The sequence below is a fragment of the Anticarsia gemmatalis genome, chromosome 4 (assembly GCF_050436995.1).
Source record: "Anticarsia gemmatalis isolate Benzon Research Colony breed Stoneville strain chromosome 4, ilAntGemm2 primary, whole genome shotgun sequence".
NCBI classification, from domain to species: Eukaryota; Metazoa; Arthropoda; class Insecta; order Lepidoptera; family Erebidae; genus Anticarsia; species Anticarsia gemmatalis.
Window position 1 is genome coordinate 4217698 of NC_134748.1, and position 20195 is coordinate 4237892.

At 35.1% G+C, this 20195-nt stretch overlaps 3 protein-coding genes across 5 annotated transcripts in view; 2 read left to right on the plus strand and 1 right to left on the minus strand.

Annotated features, from left to right (window-relative positions):
• Positions 1-8128, plus strand: part of Cen (cerebellar degeneration-related protein 2-like) — a 70672-nt gene extending 62544 nt beyond the window's left edge. For all 3 annotated transcript variants that reach the window (XM_076113195.1, XM_076113194.1, XM_076113193.1), the window contains exons 2-6: positions 3173-3285; positions 3627-3775; positions 4158-4598; positions 4803-4977; positions 6103-8128. In XM_076113195.1, coding sequence (XP_075969310.1) covers positions 3173-3285; positions 3627-3775; positions 4158-4598; positions 4803-4977; positions 6103-7506 — 2282 coding nt within the window. In that variant the 3' untranslated portion in view covers positions 7507-8128. The remainder of the gene's footprint in view (positions 1-3172; positions 3286-3626; positions 3776-4157; positions 4599-4802; positions 4978-6102) is intronic.
• A 454-nt stretch (positions 8129-8582) lies between these two features.
• LOC142972261 (ATP-binding cassette sub-family F member 3) lies at positions 8583-18152 on the minus strand. The gene is made up of 12 exons (XM_076113196.1): positions 17973-18152; positions 17664-17769; positions 17378-17546; positions 16471-16685; positions 15489-15752; positions 13986-14186; positions 13457-13639; positions 12965-13138; positions 12427-12601; positions 10955-11135; positions 9173-9393; positions 8583-8816 (listed from the first exon to the last, which is right to left on the minus strand). The coding sequence occupies exons 1-12, from the start codon at positions 18043-18045 to the stop codon at positions 8661-8663; spliced, it is 2118 nt and encodes a 705-aa protein (XP_075969311.1). The 5' UTR covers positions 18046-18152; the 3' UTR covers positions 8583-8660.
• Positions 18153-18440: 288 nt separating this feature from the next.
• LOC142972262 (uncharacterized) lies at positions 18441-19942 on the plus strand. Its single transcript, XM_076113198.1, has 4 exons — positions 18441-18742; positions 18881-18970; positions 19053-19189; positions 19412-19942. Exons 1-4 carry the CDS (start codon positions 18688-18690, stop codon positions 19940-19942), a joined length of 813 nt encoding a protein of 270 aa, XP_075969313.1. The 5' UTR covers positions 18441-18687.
• The last annotated feature ends 253 nt before the right edge of the window (positions 19943-20195 follow it).

Here is a 20195-nt window from a genome sequence, read left to right on the forward strand (position 1 = left end):
CATATGAAACGTTTGCTGTTCGTAATTCTGTCCCTAGGTGGAAAATATTGTTATATTTTCAAGCAATTTCGGTTTGGATTCAGTATTATATTTCTATTGCCATGTTAGGTAGACTGATTGCATTGTGGATGCAATCTGCTTACCATAACCGTTCCCATAACCCTTTCATCGCTATGCACGTACTGCTTAAACGGTAAATTGAGGACATTTATTATATCAACCATTGTGTGACACGGAAGAGTGACGTGCCAAGGGATTTACCAGTTTTATTACAAACATATCTAATAATATCAATGCCATTCGTTAATACGTATGAAATCAGCAGATAGCAATTAGTATGATAAAGTGCATTTATTTTGGTATCTACAGCTTGTATTTTGATGTCGTAATTAATGTCGAATCGTAATTATTGTCACAAATTTAATATTTATCACTTGTTGCGCTATATAACAAAATTAAATAATTGTACGTAATCTTACGAGTAATGCGAAATTTCATAAGAAAATCATAAACTTTTATATGCACATTGTAAATCGAAGTATCAATAAATACCACACAAATCTCAACGTATGAGAATGTTTCTCAATCATAGTTTCTTAACTTCCAAATGAGAAAGAGCCAAGAGCTCTTAACATCCGTAATAATGGTTGCTTAAAAGTCATAAGTCAGTTCAGTCAAAGGTCGTTCATTGTACGCGTGAGTCATTGTCATGTATCTGTTTCAGTGCCTCGTTAATTGCACTGAGGCAGAATGTTTTATTGGTAATGTCACACAATGGAAACAATTGACAGCTTCTTGCTGCCATCCCAAGATACTGACAATCATTTGATTTATAAATATTATGCAGACACGAATAAACATCCGCAAAAAGAAATAAGTTTAAACAAGATAATACTCAACATCCATTATTTTAATCTACATAATTGTTTCAACTTAAGCTCAGTTTTAAATTACTTTTGTAATATTATCTTACACTAAACCTATTGTTAGTGTTGTGAAAAATGTTCGTACACATAATTTTCTCTTTGAAAGATCAAATCATCCACGAATCAGTAGGCTGATCTGAATATCATCATGCGAGAAAGTTTCGCATTATGTTGTAGCAGATTACATTCTTTGCAAAAAGCCGATGGCCAAGAGAGAGTCATGTATTGTTTCCATATTATTCAGACAGATAGTGCAGTGAAATTACAGTCCAATCGAGTAGAAGAGAGTCGATTATTAAATTATAAGGAAAGTGCAATATTAGTTGTGCAATTTGTTGCTAATGCTGTCATTTTGTTTTTTGCGATTGTGATTTCATGTTATTAATGACTTCGAATTTTCGGTACCTACGCTCAGAATGCAAGAAAAGAAATGGTCAATCAGCATGAATGTGAATAAATTGTTTAATTACATACTTAATAACCTGACATATCAACTTCGCTTAGAAGTAATCTGAATCCCAAATGGTTAATATGAAGCGTCTCTTCGATAATAGCTAGGTAACTGACTTGCAACTCAGTCAGGTGCAAAAAACGCAACACCGTATTAAATACTGGTTTTGATGGCGCGGTTGGTTGAAAGAATAAAAAGTACTTTTGAATATGGAACCCAATCCCCTGTTACGCTGGCAACAGGCTCTTCATAGCTCGGTAATTTTTGGTGTTCATTGGTGCATATCTAATAGCCGTTATGTTTTTTAATTTTTTTATACACTGTGCGTGCGATATGGAGTTTAACGAGTTTTGTAATACAATTATAGTATCATACGTCAGTATTACTTATATACACGAGTTACCCAGAGTTACCTAGCGTTTCAAACCGGAGATTGGAACCGGTTTCCATGCGCTTATTTTTCAGTAAGATACGCTGTTTATCTCAACAAAAAATTGCCTTTGAGTTATTACTTATTACATACATGTTTTCAACTTTATGCTACGTCACATCCGAGTGCCTCCAATTAAAAATGAATAGTTTGGCATGTCTCTGCTATTAAACACGAAATGAGTATTCGACATCAGAATAGCGTAAATTATTTGGAGCGCGGAATATTTCCTAGCTGCTTAACGTTAACTTATCTCCTTTATAAACACACGCTTGCAATACTTATTAATTATGACTGATGCAAGGAAGCTAACAATAGTAGTGGAATTTTTACTTGCACGGTATTTAGCCACGTCTAAATAATATATGCAGACATATGCAAGTTACAGTGCATCAATTTATCATAACTACATTTTGTAGATTTTTTTATTATTTTCACGTAACAGACGTAACATCAACAACTCACGGAACAATACTCAAATTGTTATTTTTGTTACCGAATTGTAAACGAGATTTCGTGCTTGTAATTTAGTAAGATTATAAACTTTTTTGAGATAGCTCTGGGTGCTCAATCATCCGCACGCGTTGATTCATACACGGGTACATGAACAATGTTGATGTTTGCTACAATAACAAACGGCGACTGTGAGTAAAACCCAATCGATCATAAAGCACAATTTATTTTCTACAACTTTCTTCTAGGTACGTGCGCGCTGCGTACATACACTGACCTGAATTTTGAACTGATATTTTATACATTTTACTATCGAAGCAAGGTTATGAGACCTTTCACGTATATATCGATAAAGGCAGTATACGTCGCCTCTATTGTTCTAGAATAGTTGACAATGATCGCTGCTAAGCGAGTGATGGATATCAGTACGTGCAAGGTGTCGGCAGGTGTTCGCCCGTGTTCAATTTCTACGCCTGACAGCTGTCGCAGCTTGCTAGACGGCCGCCAGTTGCGATGGTGTTCTGATAGGCTAATTACTTCGTTTAACTTGTTGTCTTATCTTTACATCAATGTTGTCTTTCACTTTTTATTGCAACACATTTGTTTCGCACTGCTTAGCATTTTTCCTTTCCATGCATATCTGTGCCGATTTTGGTTGATTCCGATAAAAGAAGATCAGTTTTAATTTGCTGATAAAAAATATCACGCCATCACAACATTAAGATAGCCAATCTTACAAAATATGAATAACTAAAGGTCCAGTCGCACTTTCTACGTCGTTAATCTTAAGTATATAATTCAAGTAGATAGCCAAATCGAGCGATAATTTATTATCTCTATCCGGACTCTTAATTTAAAACATTAACATTTAGTGTTAAATGTCACTTAATAAAATGTTTTCTTTATTTACAGATTTGCAGCTGGCAGCGGAACTCGGCAAAACCCTTTTGGAGAGGAACAAGGAACTTGAAACAGCTCTTCGTCAACACCAAAATGTCATCGAAGATCAAGCACAGGAAATCGAGGTAAGGCCTACTGGTTTCAACTTTACTCGACAAAAAAGTTTACAAAATAAAATTCAAGGTTAAAAAACTATGTAATGACTCAGTTAATGGCCGTTGTTATAACATTTAGGTATGGCAAAATAGATGGGTATTTCGAAAAAAACTATACTGTCTTGAGTTTTATTACTATTCCTGCTGTAATTAGGAATAATGAGCAAAAAATTTATTAGGCATAGCATAATGTACCTACTAATAAAAAAAGAACAACGGATTGATTGAAGAACTAAATCATCATAACGCCGCCAAAACATCAAGCGAACTAAAAGTTTTACCGTTATTTTAATGCAAATGATGTGTTGCAGTACTTAACAAAACAAACCGTCGCTCTACGTGAGGTGAACGACTCCAGACTGAGGATCTACGAACAACTGGAAGTGAGCATTCAAGACTTGGAGCGCGCCAACCATAGACTAGCTGTCGACCATGGCGCCGACAAGAAACACATTAAAACGTGAGTCCACCATCGGAAATTGCGGCTATGAAGCTGTAATCAATATCACAATTATCTTTTAATGGACAACAACATTTTTTATAAACTAGAACGATTCACCGGGTTGATCTGTTATTTGCGGTAATTTATTCTTCGATATGATGCCACCCACCATTTCGTTCTTGTAGTCTCCTTATAAATGTAATAGAAGAGGTTTTATAATTGAACGCAGCAATCCTGATCGAGTTAATTGAATAATAGATACATAATGAGAATACGACTAAAATATGCTTCATTTTGGTTTTGCGTCGGTCATTATTCTTCATCAGTTAAAAAAGTTAATGATCTCTTCATATAATAATATCTGCGAATCTTTTACTTATTGGCATCTATGTTATTTCAGCCTGTGCGCCACCATTGAAACACTGGAGGGCAAATGCGAAGAGTTTCAAAAGACTGTCGACGACTTGAACGCTCAACTGGAGATCTCCAGGCGAAGAGCGGAACGGAAACCCGAAATTGAGAAACCAAAAGAAAAGGAAAAGGTCATAGAACCGACTCTCAGCGTCAAAAAGCCTGACGTAAGCAGTACGCCGATTAAGACGGTAGCACCTCTCCCAGAACTGACTAAAGAGGACGAGGACTTACTTAGGCTAAGCGATGAGCTCAGAGAGAACAAAGTGGCCTTCGCACAAGAACAGAGAAGGGTCACTGAACTCGAGGAACAACTCGCCTCGATGATCCAGGAGAACAACAGACTACAGGATCAGTTTAGAAACTGGCACCAACGGGAGGATGAGCCTAAGTCCATGCATGAAGAGTTCTCCATTCTTGAAGAAGTCAGGTAAGTAACCAGTGCCCTGTCGTTACTTCTTTTACAGATGTAACGATCACAGTTTTCTTTTTTCCTTAGCCCATTTTATTATTAATAGGTCCAAATAACTCCATACATCACACTCATAGCAACATACTTTTTAAACCTTTCCAGAAATAGTTTAACCTTCTAAATATTCAAACTTTCTAACTCAACTGTGTCTCTTTATCACAGACAAGGCCAGCTCTGCATAAGATGCCTAAGAGGCGTCGAGAGAGGAGATGACATGTCGTCTATGCTTGATGGAGATGACGATGATAGAAGCGCCATCAGTTCTCTGATCCTACCGCCCTCTGGCCAGGACAGCCCTAGAGAAGATCTCGTCACCACCAAACTTGTCAAATTCGACGTAAGTACCAAAACACAAATCTTTGCATGTCTCTTCAAAAATACTCTTAATAGCTTATTTTTTCTGTGTAGAGTCATATCTTTATATTAACCATGTGTACATTTAATTTTCCTTTTACTTCTTGTTTAACAACATTAACTCACAGTTCTGCGTTCTACGCAAATCGACTAACACTATTAACACTTGCTAAAACTAATCATTGTGTAGTACAATGTGAAAGGATTACCAACTATGCAATATCGACTTATCGACCCCACTGTCGACTGGCTATCATATGTTTTACAAACGAACCACGTACTACTTTCACACTTTACCATTGAATATTACCGTTGGATAAATAAAACATGGCAGATTTCCCCGACAAAATCTCATATGAATTTCGCTCGTTTCTAGGCGACAAAGCTTTTCCAACTGCCCCTGATGTTGTTGATCACGCTTTGCATATGCATTATGAAGCGCATTTGCAGTAGTTTTCTTTGGATATATCGTATGTAGTCGAAGGTACGTCCATTACCGACACGTTATTATACTAAACGCGAATAGTGCACGCTATACGACTCAATGGTGAAGGTAATCGGATACTTGTGTGATAGGTGGTAACATTCACTCGGTAATATAGCCATGTTATATATTTATTTGTACGTAGTCATGTAAAATTACTACGGTCGCGGATGTGGGAAATTCATACTAATATTCACAAACCTAATGCTACATGTACCTATTGTTTACGTTGTTATAATACATTTGTATTGTCAGTTAATTGGCTTTTGTTGTTAAACTATAATCTAACATACAGAGCGGTATCAAGTAGCTATCAAAGTGACACTAATATTGTGTGTAATGTGGTGTATTTTTGACTAATCATAATAATCATTATTGTTAATTATTCCTGAATCCAAAGATCATTTCACTTTTTGAACTTCATCGTTTTTCCTGTGAATCTAACTTGGACTACTGTTTTAATAATAATATTCTTGACGTCATTACTTTTCTACAACTTCATACAAAATAATTCTCAGTCACTTTAATAACAAACATTACATGTTAATCTTTCATCGTCCTCCCACAATTTAAAAACAGAAATGCGTCAAATCTATTACAAATAATAAACTGTCTAATTTACAGAATGCCAAGGAGAAGCTACTGCAGGGTATTTGGGCGAACAAAGAAGATGGCCACGATAACCCCTACAGAGAATTGGTACAGAAGTATGAAGCTCTTCTCGAAGTTCAACTGTCACAGGTCAAGAACATAAGGAAGAACAAGGCCACTTTGCCCATTGTGAATCCTTCTGGACCTCTGTCCCTCCAAGACGAACTGCAAACGTCTGGAGACTACAGTCAGTTCAGCGTAAAGGACACAGATGAGGAAAGCGGCCACGGCGAGGACGCGCAAAAAGGAATCAACCAACCGAAGAAAGTTGAGACAACTTCGCGCAAGAAGATTATCCAAACTCCAGATTTTTCGGAAGCGGAAACTTCCAGCTCTGGCTTCTCCGACGAGACCAGCAACAAGGCGACACAGACGGAGCGCGAGCGACCCGGCTCATTCCTCTGCACTATTGCAGACGGTGAAGACTACCGCTTCAGCATCTACGATGATGTCAGCCCGATGGACAGCCGGTTCCGTAACAGACCAGAGTACCGCGAACTGTTCAAAGAAATTTTCACAATCCTTAAGAAGGCGGCGGAAAATAAAGACGAAGGAGAACAACTGCCGCTCCTCGACGACACGACAGCGGGTAAAGTACCTCCAGTCACCCCCGCGACTGAGGAGCCCCCTGGCAACTTCACCGATGATACTCAGAGCGTATTGTCGTCTGTCATGTCTGAGCAATCGATTCCAGTGTCCGATATCACCATACCAGAGACGCCAACATTGAAGGAACAAGAGAAACCTCTACCGGAGGTAAACAAAAAGGAGGAGAAAGGCAACAACAAGGAGAACAAACCGGTGGCCGAAAGCACCACGGAGAAGCCGAAAACCAGCCATGCTAAAGAGAGCAGAGAGCAAAGAGAACAGAAAGAGAGAGAAGAAAAAGAGAAGGAGAAAGAAAAGGAAAAAGAAAAGGAGCGCGTGTTGACTCCGCTGGTGCGTCAGCCACTGGAGTACATAGCGGCCACTAGAAAGAAGTCCAGGCATCGCAACCGCAAACACAGCCAAGAGCGCCAGGGTGCTGACTCTCCCGTCTTCCCGTCGCCACCCAAAATTACGTACCAGAAATCATCGAATAAGAAACGAAGGGACTACAGGCCCATCGAAGCCAGTCCCTTAGTGAGGGCATCAGAAACCGAGTGGAACGGTGCCACGTTACAATTCTACAACAGAAACTTGAATTCGCCAACACCTAGTGCAAGCGGCCGAACGGGTAAAATCTACCAGGGCTACAACACGGAGACAGACTCGTGGGATATCAAGCAGAGCACTGCATCCCAGGAAATTCACAAACTAAGGAAACTAGAGCTTTCCTACGCAGAAGTATTAAGGAATGCCGATAAAACTAAAACCAGGCGCAAAAAGCATCAGTAAACGGTGCGTTTTAAATTCATCGACCCCTCTTACTTGTAGTAAGAGTCGAGTGATCAACAGCCATTTGTCTTTGCCAACTGGACATAAGTAAATTAGTTTAGTATTTGTGATCTGGTAGTGTAACTTTTTAATTTTTAACCTATATATTCACGATCATAAATTGCCATAATAAACCGGTATAGTTATTGTATACCAGTATATTTATGTATGTATACTGTCAATAGACCTATATTACAATTTTAATTTATTAAACTTTCACAATAATGTACCCTTCCCTCCGATATCACACAAACATATATTTCATGTGAAATATTCTTGCATTTACAACCAGAGCACCTATGTACGTCTCAAGATAGTCGAGAACTGCCTGAAATTGAGTTCAATTTTTATAATTTCCACTGAATAATTTAATTTCTTCCTATTTTAGTCATTATTTTAATTGTATATTATGTATTTGATCATTGATTTGTAAATATGCATTTTTAAGTTAATTATATTTTTTTAATTGCCATTGATATTTTCGAATATTTCGAACAATGCGTTTATGTATGCTGAAGGTATTTAATGGAGACAAAGTGAGAGAGAGGTTGAAGGTATAAATAAAAATTTGCATTGATATTAATATGTTTTTCATTTTAACACTATCACCTATCAATTCACTGCTAGAGAACGATGTCAGAAATTAAATGTAAGTATCCCATTGAGTGAGCTGATAATTGAATAAATAATGACTATAGGTGAAGGACAGATCATGAACCCTAATTTGTGGGTCATGATATTGCTATTCTAAGAGTTCAAAATGGCGTCCAGAATTTGGATTCAGATGATATTTAAATTAAAATAATCATATAGAATGGAAAATAGACAGCAGCAACAATCTAAGTTAAATAAAGAGCTAACGCTTATCTCTAAAAGCTAACTGGAAATGTAATTATAAACTATGTTAGCTCGTCTATACCACTAGTACAAACCTATTATACTACTCTACTAGAGAGACAGTTTTATGTTCATGTGTAAATAAATATATGGGATAAAATATAATTTATTAAAAATAGTAAATAAATAAAATACAAGAATATATTACAACAATATAATTTAGGTTACTTTTTACATGGATATATTGTATACATGTGGGTAGTGTAACATTTATTGGTCTACTTGTTCTGCGCTTCGAGTTCCCGCTCGACGATTTTGCGGTACTCGTCGAAGCCGCCTTCTATACTGGCGACGGAACCACCGCCGCACACCCACAGCTCCTTGCACACCATACGTATTAGCCTTTCGTCGTGAGATACTAGAATTACTCCGCCCTGGAATCATAAACATCAATTATAATACCAATTGACTAAGGCCAAAAATGTAATAAAAAATATGGGCAGTTTTAAGGAGAAATCTAGAAATGTCTAGGAGTTTTAACAGTTAATGAAATAGTTAAGGTTGCTGTTGAAGAAGCTAAACAAACGAACATTTCCTAAATGTATATAGTAATTATATATTCAAAAAACACTGATTCAGTTCATATTTTAAATAAGAATGAAGTCTTTCAATGAAGACTTGAATATAGTCTACCAACATTTAAGTTGCACCAGTTAGAAAAAAAGTGATGACACACTACGTGTAGGCTGTAACAAAAATTCAATAAAAAAGGATATGAAATTTAACATACCGTATATTTATTAATCCCCTTCCCTAACGCCTCAATGGTCTCGATGTCCAAGTGATTGGTCGGCTCGTCGAGTACCAAGAAGTTAGGGTTGCCCATACACATCCTGGCGAAGGCAACTCTCGACTTCTGACCTCCGGAGAGACTGGCAATCGTTTGAAGAGCCAAGTCACCACTCACGCCGAAACTACCCAGCTGCCGTCTGTATTCTTCTATTGTTTTACCTGGATACAAAAATAATATAAACTTCAATAATAATGTATTAATTATATTACCAATTAACTGAAAGATTTCAAATTACTTTCTTTTACTATATACTGTCTTAGTAACTTTAATAAATTATGATAGGTGCATGATATTAGTGGATTAGCGAGTGGACATCATATTCTTGTATGCAGTTTTTTTTAGTGAATATTTTGCTTCTGTTTTTATAAGTCTTCTATTTCCTGGTTAAATGATAAATTAATAGGAGTCTGTCAAATATACCGCGCGTGAATCTGTATTAACATGTCAATGCAATAAAGTATTTTGTAAGAAATATATTTTATAATTAGATAATTACATAATAAGTTCGCAAAACCAATACATTTAATTTAAATTGCTGTTGTAATTTCTGACCATTTAATGAGAATCATGATTAAAACAAGTTATTTTTATCGTACATACATTATAATTAACCGTTATAAATTATGAAAGTAGCCGTGAAGTTTTCTTTACGTAGTATTTAGTCAGGACGGGAGAATATAAGAAAGAATATGTGTCTAAACTCGACAATTAGTAAGTTATATTTGATAACAAAATTCGCGCCAAAAAGATTTTTTTAAATTATTGTACATGCACATGTGCGTTCTGAATATACATGGGCAAACGTGAGAGTTCAACGTGAAATCGATGGACCCTGCTTCTTACTAATGTTCCTACGAAGACTGATTGAAAGTGGACCCATGACAATAACATAATTACATACATCTTTTATAACCTGAACATTTTAATTCAAAACTATCAATAAAACATCTTTCGTTTCAGTATTTTGCTGTTTTCTACTGCTGCCGAATATTCTATGCACAGACGATATGGAACTCGAAGAAAATCATTCAGGTTCTGAGATAGTAAGACTTCACGATCCTGACACCAAAGATTACTCAGAGTCTCTTATCCGTGATTTCGACCCCCAATATCATAACCAAAACACGTTTTACAAACCAAACACGCATTCAACACCACGGCCAAAGTACAAATCAAAACCGAGATCTCTAAAGAGGTTCATAGAAGAACGATTTTTAAAACAGAAGAAAAAGAACTTCGCCTTATACCTCAAGTCTAAGTCAGGATTTCCAATAAGCATGGAACGGCTGGGTAATTACTACTTTCCAAACATTTGGATAAAAAAAATGTTCGTAGTCATACTACATCCGTTACTGAATAATTTGTACATTAGACATACAACTGATTTTCCTTAATATTCATAAAATAGATCTTGTCTATAAAATGTGTAGATTTTGTTCAACAGTCATGAAAATTGTAAGAAGAAATATATTTTATTGTGGTGAACTTGTTTCAATATACCCATTCCCCTAAACAACTAAACCGTCACTGTTAAATGTCACGTAAACAAGACAATTATTTTAGTTATTAGGAAATATTTGGCAGAAAACGGCAACATACTCAAAGTTATTTGTGTAACAAATTTCTAAATCAATAGAAACAATCTAAAGCTTAAAGTAAAACTTCTGTAAAAGGAAGGCTTGATTTAAAAAATGAAACTATAACATGTAAATAACATACCTGGATAACTCCTTTGTAAAAGTTCAACAGAATTGACGTTCATTTCTAACTGGTCGACGTGGTGTTGAGAGAAGTAGCCGAACTTCAGTCCTCTGTGAACGCTTCTTATACCACTGGTAGGTGAAAGGATGCCCATGATTATTTTTAATAACGTTGTTTTACCCGCGCCGTTGTCACCAACCTAGAAGTAATATGAAATTAGCTTAGGAAAAATATTATGGTTTTAAAACTTAACAATTTCTGTTCATTGATTTCAATATATGGGAAAACTTTGTAAGCTAGTTGGTAAAGGATATTTCTAGATCCAAAGTTAATTATTTTTACCAAAAGGGGCCGAGACGATAGCGATTTATATAGAATGTTTTAATTTTTAATAGAAATCTGGTCAATAATCCTGTTAGTAGTATAAAACAACCTCGTCTAACTAAGTAGTGAAAAATCGTCTATAATAACAGTTTTAATTAGTCGTCTTTTTATAAGAACAGTGACTAAACAACTAAATTAACACACTATAATCGTTTACTTTCGACAAATGCGTATAAATAGTTCAACAAGACAATAGGTTATTAATAAAGCAATAATATCATGCGACAATTGATCGAAGGACAAAAACATGATTGATCTAGTCATTTAGGTTTGATAGGCTTCTTACACACAATAATAAGGCATTTAGCCAGGCGAAGAACCGAATATGTGTGGATAACGTATGGGAAAAATTACGCTCATTTTTCCCAACGTGGCGCGCGCTCTTTCCTCTGTTGATCGTGTGTGTAAAGGCACCTTATTGACGACCGACCCGCAGGAATTACTAGATCGGCACAAGGCGAACAAGTGCAGTAATTGCTTCGAGTCGTTTTCGTTGTTCGATAAATACTGCCGAACATGCCGACTCGAATATGTGTGTACCAAGCCTAACGTTTTATGTATCTGAACATAATAGTCTAGTCTTGTCATTACCGAGGCTGTGTGGGTCATTGTTAACGTTTTCCCACAGAATGTTGAATAATACACATAATTTCACTGTATTATGGTATAAAGTCTGCTTTAAATAGTCATTAATGCTTTTTTATGTGCTGACAGGAAAATGGCGATTGGAACTATGTTTGTACAAAATAGACCGCGGTATGTAATTTCAGAGAATCAAAGGTAAGTTTTATCTTAACCGAAAGATGAGACAGATACAAATCTAAATGTTATCGGCACACATAATCACAATAATACGCTCTTTACTACTAGCCATTATTTTTTACACTGTACAAAGTTATTATTTAGGCTAACTTTTATGCAAAAGAGAGACAAGTCGTTAATAGAGGGACTGCTTACTCACTCGCATATCCGATGATATCAATGACTTTACGCATAAATTGTCGAATACGGGCGCATCTATTCTGTATACGCGTATGGTATACGTGTCAAAAGTAATATGCAGAATAAAATACACCAAGTGTAAAAAAAAATGTGTTGATACTTACAATACATATCCTGGATTCTAACGTCGCTCCGAGATTAACATTTGAGAATATAACTTTGTCCTTCGAGTAGTAGAAGCCAACTTCGTTTAGTTGTAGTATAGGAGGTGACAGAGGTTCCGTCTCAGGGAATCGTAGTACTACATCTATTTCCTTTTCTACTGGTTTTAATTCAGGTCTGTAAAAGTAAAAGCATGTTGCTTAATTTAATTTATCTCATTCTAGGAAGAGAATAAAGTAATTCTTGTAATCCAATATTACAAACGAGCACTTAGTCCGGGCCCTATACTAAAGTAGTTTTATTTACTACTAGGGCTTTACCCGCAACCATTTTAGTAGTAACATTGAGTAAAGGTTTCGTTAGACTCGTTTTATTAAAGTTTCTGTATCTAGTTTTCCAAGTAGTTACTAGGTGTAAGTGGCCAAATTGACTAACTTATAGGCCATTTTAAGACAAATACATGGAAATACCCAGTATGTGCAACTGTAAGGTAATGAAGCTCCAGTTTACGCGATGCTTAGGTAAATCAGACATACTCACAATTTGTCCAACATCTTAATCTTGCTTTGTACTGAGGAGGCGCGGTTGGCGTTGTATCTGAAGCGGTCGATGAACTCTTGTGTGTGCGCGCGGTGCTGTTGTTGGGCTTCGTACTCGCGTTGTTGGTTCTTTAGCTTTTCTGTTTTCGTCTTATGGAACTGGTCGTAGTTACCTCTGGAAGTAAAACGGGAATATGTCAAAAATACAATACATCAGGGTGCTATATTTCGATGTTCGATCGCATATTTCGTGTATGTAATGGGTTTCCGGCGGTTTATCCTTCGGATTGAGTCGCTACAGATTGTTAGATTCTATATTATTATCTTATCAGTTTTTTGTACTGGGCTCACACAAAAAACACATTACACAAAACTAATAAATTAAGAAAACTGTTACTAAATCTACTCTAATAAACCTAGACCTTTGCAAACAAAACCTAACGAATCTATAAAGATAAAAAATCGTGTAGGTGACTAAGTTTAAAGTACTAACCTGTATGTGTCTATCCTCTGTGTATGTAAATGCATAATATCGGTGGGCACTGTGTCTAAGAAGTTTCGGTCGTGAGATACGACCAACAATGTAGTCGGCCAGTTTTGTAGGTAGTTCTCTAACCAGATGATCGCTTTGATGTCCAACATGTTAGTGGGCTCGTCGAGTAGTAATAAGTCTGGTCTGTAATGAAAACATATTATTATGAATAAATAATTGAGATTTTTTTTTCTAAAGCTAAGATTCTTGTAGCCACATAGGAATAGGAACACTTTCGATATTTATGGACTTGGTGTTTGAAATATGATGTCAATATTGAAATAATTGATCGTCGTGTGTAATAACGACGGCGGCAAGTTATGACACAATTAACTATGATGGTATGGGTTATAGGAAGGCAGAAAGTCATCCAAGTCAGATGTGCTTACTGACCGCTAAAGAATCAATGATGACTTTTGACAGATATTCCGTAGGTAATCTCAAAATGTTATATAAGCTAAAATATAGATTAGCCGTTTACTACACTTACTTTGAGAATAAAGCTCTAGCCAACGCCAGCCTCATCCTCCACCCTCCGGAGAAGGTCCTGGTGGCGCGCGCCTGCATCTCGGGCGTGAAGCCCAGACCGCTCAGGATGATCGACGCCCGCGCCGGTGCCTTGTCCGCCTCGATGTTCTCCAGTTGCGCGTAGATCTCTGTTAACTCGTTCGACATGCCCGGATCTGTTGATCTGCGGATTTAGTGTACATCAAAAAATTTGCATTGTAGACTTGTTTTCAATGTTAGCTTTTACTACATGTTGCTTAACATCAATTTTCAACACGTCTTTATGACGAATTTTTTAAAAAAGTACCTGGACAAAGTCAGCTAGAATTAGTTGAAATAAACATTTTAACCAATCTCAAATATTTTTTCGATGGATGCACGCTTGCTTGCATGCTTCAGAATAATAATATGTCGTTTCGAAAAATTATGTATGTTCAGCTACTTTTAGAGCAAGATTAATTTTAAACCTTTCAGAGATAGTGTAATAAATTCTGAAACTAATTTTAAAATACCTTTCTATCATAAAACCTGTTTTTTTTACTACTGACTACTTACTTTAAATCATGGTAAATAACCAATTATCTTTGATTATTAAATCCTTACAAGGTGAGTTTTATCACATTGAATATCAGTTTAGTTTACTATAATAGCGATTCTTATTCATGAAGGAACAAAATTCACGATAAATAATCTCGTGTCAGATGGTAAAAGATACGCCTTCCCATGGTTACGCTCGAATGACTTACGCGACCCCGTAACAATGTATTGTACTGAATTCATATACATCCTAGATTCAAATTATAATATTACATCAGAAAATACAACATTCTTGAACAAAGAATATACTAGTATTTAAACTAGTTTTATGTAAATAGAAGACTAAAACGAGATGAAGAAACTCCCTTTCGGATTGCATCATTTACTAGTTATAAGACTCCTAGTTCGTTTTAAGTATATTATGGACAAACATACAGAATAAGGAAACATCTAACAAGGCTGCATCTACACTGACATGACGCATTTATTGTCGTTAACTCATGGCCATCAACTGTTACAATGTAATATGAAAATATTACTATAGATTCTTATAAAGAACCGTCAATTATTATCGATTGTATTCGATCTTAGTTCTTGTAAATGTTTAGGCACGCAAATAAATTCTGAAGACTACTTTTAAACTCCACTTTTTGTCAATGGGTTACTAGTAATCACGATCATTGCTTTCTCAAAGGCTGCCTGTTCTAAACGTGAACAAAAGTACACCCATAACGTGAACCAAACATTTTTTTTATTTAATTTAAGACAAAGACACAAATCTAGTTCACTAATGTATTAATTAGATAAGAAAAGATTATAAGTTTAACTCAACGTTTACCACTGCAAGTGCGTCGGAGCTGGATGAAATATTTTCCCCTAAACTAGAATTAGTGAGTAAGCTCACAATGATACAAGTGGGCCTGAGGAAATGTTATTGAAATTCACTTACCCATTATTAATAGCAGAAGTAATCTCTTTCTCCCGTTTTAACAAACTTTCTCTAACAGTATCACATTCCAAGACACTCTGCAGTGCTATCGTGTCATCACCGACCACTTCTTGTTCTACATGCAGTATAGATATATGAGAAGGTATCTTCAACTGCTTTGACGATATCATTCGAAGGAGTGTAGTCTTGCCGAGTCCGTTCCGCCCCACTAGGCCGTAACGTCGACCGAACGCAAGCACTAAGTCGGCGCCTTGTAATAATACTCTGTAAGATAATAATACTGTTATTTTATATGATTGACATCTTAATGTTTCGACGTAGTAGATTTAATAGGCTACAAAAAGCAAAAAGATATCAAATAATGTAATATTCCTTGTAAAACTATTTACATGTGTAAGGAATTCCTCATATAAGGACAAATGTTAAAAGCATATATACACCTTTGTGGCCAACATTAAGGATAAGGAATGCATAGCTCCATAAGCCTACAAAAGAACTATTAATCTATCATCCTCTCTCATCTCTCAGTATGAGACCCGAGTTTACTATTAATTCATTTTTTTTTTATTTATCACACACTTTCATCTATCATTACAGCCACAAAGACTTCAATAGGGAAGTTTAATTAATGTAAAGATGAATTTAGACAATAGGTGGTATTGAGAAATTATGTGTTACATAGTTCCTGCTTGTCAATGGGACCATTATAACCAACTGTACTGAAACCATCAACCATTAACCAAATCAATACTTCTATTCTAGAATAAATATTATAAAGCTGAAGAGTTTATTAAATAGATAGCCCATTTGTCAAGGCAGGCTATAGGCTATATATTGTCACTCTACGACCAAAAGGAGCAGAGTACCATTACAAAATATTACAAAAACAGGGAAAAATTTGACCCATTCTCTCTTTGTGACGCAAGCGAAGTTGCGCGAGTCAGCTAGTCTAGAATATTAGTAGCAAAGATACATAACATACCTGTCACCATACGCAATATCAAAGTTCTCTATCCTTATGTCCTGTGTTCTATTAGTTCCCTTGGCTTCCAGTTTGCTATCCTTCTTAGAAGTCACTTGTGATGCAGTAGCCGTTTGAAGAACCGGAGCTGACGTAGGGATCTTTGCGTCCTTCTGCTTTTGCTGTTTCTGTTGTAATTTAGCTTCTGCCTTTTCTAGTTTTTTTGCATCTACTTTCTATAAAAAAATAATACAAGTGATATTTTTTTAAGTAAAGTAAGTAAAAATCTTAATTGGGGACCAAATTACTCCCAAAAAAGTATTCACATTTTCATTGTGTAGCTATACACATTATAAGAACAGTAAAAATTATACAGTTCATGCATACAGTTCATGGTACATGATACATACTATCTTTACAGTGCTTGAATTAATAAAACATGCATCAAATGCATTAATTTTATATAAATAGTTCAATGAATTCATAGTCTAATGCATTGCATCCTTATCAGAGCACTTAACTATTATCATAAAACTAACAGTCTCACTCATCTATACTTCCCCACTAATATTATTAAAGCAAAAGCTCCCAATCAATTTACGTTATTTACCTATAGAATAGAATATTTCATGAAAATTATCATTGACTACTGAATAAAGAATTATAATACATAACTACTTACAACATATTTCTACTCATTTCATTACCACAACTATGTCTATTATAATGTGTCATGATGTAATAACATGACACACTCCTGACCTACATATTTTTAAGATAAAATTATAATAAATAGTAGGTACCTATGTCAGAAGGAAGGGCAGGCCTAGATACTGCAGTAAATGTACTACACAATACTTTTTTAAATATAATTTAATACAGGTATGATCAAATGAACTATTCGTTTATAGAAATGAGGTTTACTTACCAAATTATCATCTCTACTTTGTATCCATATACTCCTGAGTTCCTCAGTTTCATTACTGGTGGTTGTCATTGAAGCTAAATGTATGGGAGCATCCAATACCTTCCTAGGGCCATTACTGTTGCCAGGTTTGTCCGGTTGGAGCATATGCAAGAGTTGCTCACATATATCTCTGTTAAAAAAAGAGTTATTATACATAAATCAAATGTACTTACAAAAGCAACTTAACAAGTCTTTGCATACATTATAACTTCAAAAGTTTAAAACTCATTATTTAAAAATCAATAACCTTATATCTTCTTCAGATTTTTCCGAAATACCCTGAAGCACTTCACCAACGGCTTCATAGATCTCTTCGGTATCCTCGAACTCCCCGGCACTTCCATCCAATATATCTGCAAAGTACAAACTATCTGCATGTCAACCTTTAAAACATGGCCATCATTTTTCTTCATCGTTAGCAAAACTTGATGAATAATCATAATGCACCCAACTTCCTCAATACCGAATCTCACTGCATAAAATAGGCCGGAACCAATTTAACTACACACAAAAAGTAAAAAAATAATACTCTTTTTATAACCTATAGAAAACATACCTTCAACATATTTCTTCAATTCTTCGTCTATCAGTGGGAATTGACTTTTAATAAAGTCACCACAGTTTGCCATTTTCGCGCAATCAATACAAACAATAATTGATTATTTTAAATAACATTTATTTAATAAAAATATGCAAATGCACTAATCGCTCGATGTCACGTCACGTCAATGAGCGAATGAATGTCAAAATTTAATGTCATGCATGTCAACCGGCGGATTCACAATTGCCATAAAAAAATAACTAACTTGAAACTATTGGTTCCTATTTATAAAGAAATATAAAATATTTCAGGTCCTTAATATTAACTGTTTTATTTTAACTCGATTAATCCATAGTTTGAATGGAAGGGCAATACAAAAGCATTAAATATTTTCACGTTAAAATTTCTGAACGAAAGCCTTTGTTGTTATTGCCATTCTTAAAATATATATTGACAGCTTCTGACATAGCGGCTCGAGTCGGCTCGACTTGACACTTGACTGACAGTGCAATAACATAGATGCGGAGTACGAAAATATAGAAAGAAAGCATTAAATTTCCAATCTTCTTTAAGCAATTATTAGTATTGTTCTGTGCCATCCAGAATATTCAACCTGCAATCATTGTTTTTCTATTGCTAACATACGCTATAAACTTGAAATGGAGTAGTAGTCGTAGTTCTGTGTACGCTCTCTGTACTAGTTGGAAAACGCCCTAGTGATCGACACAAAATGGATGAAAACATTGATAACAATGTTGCCGTTTTGGCAATGTTGGATAATCAAAGTGAGTAAATAAACAAACACATGTGCCAATGAGGATAAGGCAATATGTCAATGTTACACAAATAGATAAAAATAATAATATGATGAATTTTGACTAGGGATGTCTTTCAGAATTTCATATGATTTTTACTATTTTCAGCAACAGCTTACAAGCCAGATATGACAATGACCAACTATAATCATGGTCATCAAATGACACAGGGAGAAACAGATGTAAATAATAAACAAAGTATGTAGTACTAGATATTTAACAATATTAGATAAATAAATTGTAACTTTTAATAATTCATGTAATTATTTTTACATTATAGATGTAATTTGGACAAAAAATGCAACAATTATGTTGATAAGTTTATATGAAACTAAAATGCACATGTTGGACAATCCTAAAAAGAAATCTAAAATGTGGATTTCAATGGCAGAGGAATTAAAAGCATTGAATGTTGAGGTAACCATTTTAATCTACTTTGTAGTATAGGTTGTATCCAATATTTTATGATAAACAAACACAGGATATATTAGAGTTTTTCATAATGTACCAGTTGTTGTTCTACAAATATTAGTATTAAAAATCAAATATGCTATGCTTCACTCCATTATGAATTAATTTTGTAAAATGTCATACAATATTTTGTCTCCATGGATCATCAAAAAGTTGCTTTCATTGCAGGTAACACCAGATCAAGTTAGATGGAAAATAAATGCTCTCACAAAAAAATATAAAGACTGCATAGACAATGGGCAAGGTGCAATGACTTTCAAATATTTTAATGAAATGCATCAAATACTGGGACGATACACAGATAGTACTGGCTCTTATAGACTGGCCTCAGGTGTAATGCATGGTCAAGATGATTTAGAAAAAGACAAAAGTAAAAAAAATATGTCCCTTAAATCCTCAACACCTTTTAGAAAGCTAAGAGTAGAAAGAAGGGCTAAAGTAGAATTAGATAATCAATGGATAGATTACTTAAGAAGACAAGAAGAACAGAAACAAATTAGGGATGAAAGATATGAAAGAAGTTTAAGATTAAGAGAAGAAGAATTACAATTAAGGAAAAAAGAATTAGAAATGAAACAAACTTTAGCATTAAAAAAGTTACAACTCAAAGAGAAGAAACAGGAAGAAATGTTGAAAATTGAAAGAGAGAAATGTGATCTCCTCAGAAAATTATTAGGTGTTCAGGATCTAATGTCATGAGTATTATTTTGCAAATAAATGGCTGGACCATAGCTTTGCAAGCAATCAAATTAAAATTTACTTACAATGTGAGATCAAAATTTTGATAAAAAGATTATATTTATATATCACAATCTTTACAAGATAAGCTTAAAAATCTAGTGCACTAGAACTATACAGACTTGAGCATCAGCTATTTTATTTATTGCCTTACTCATGTTCTTCTAAATGATCATTTTCATCAAGACAATAGTTATGAAGAATACATGCAGCT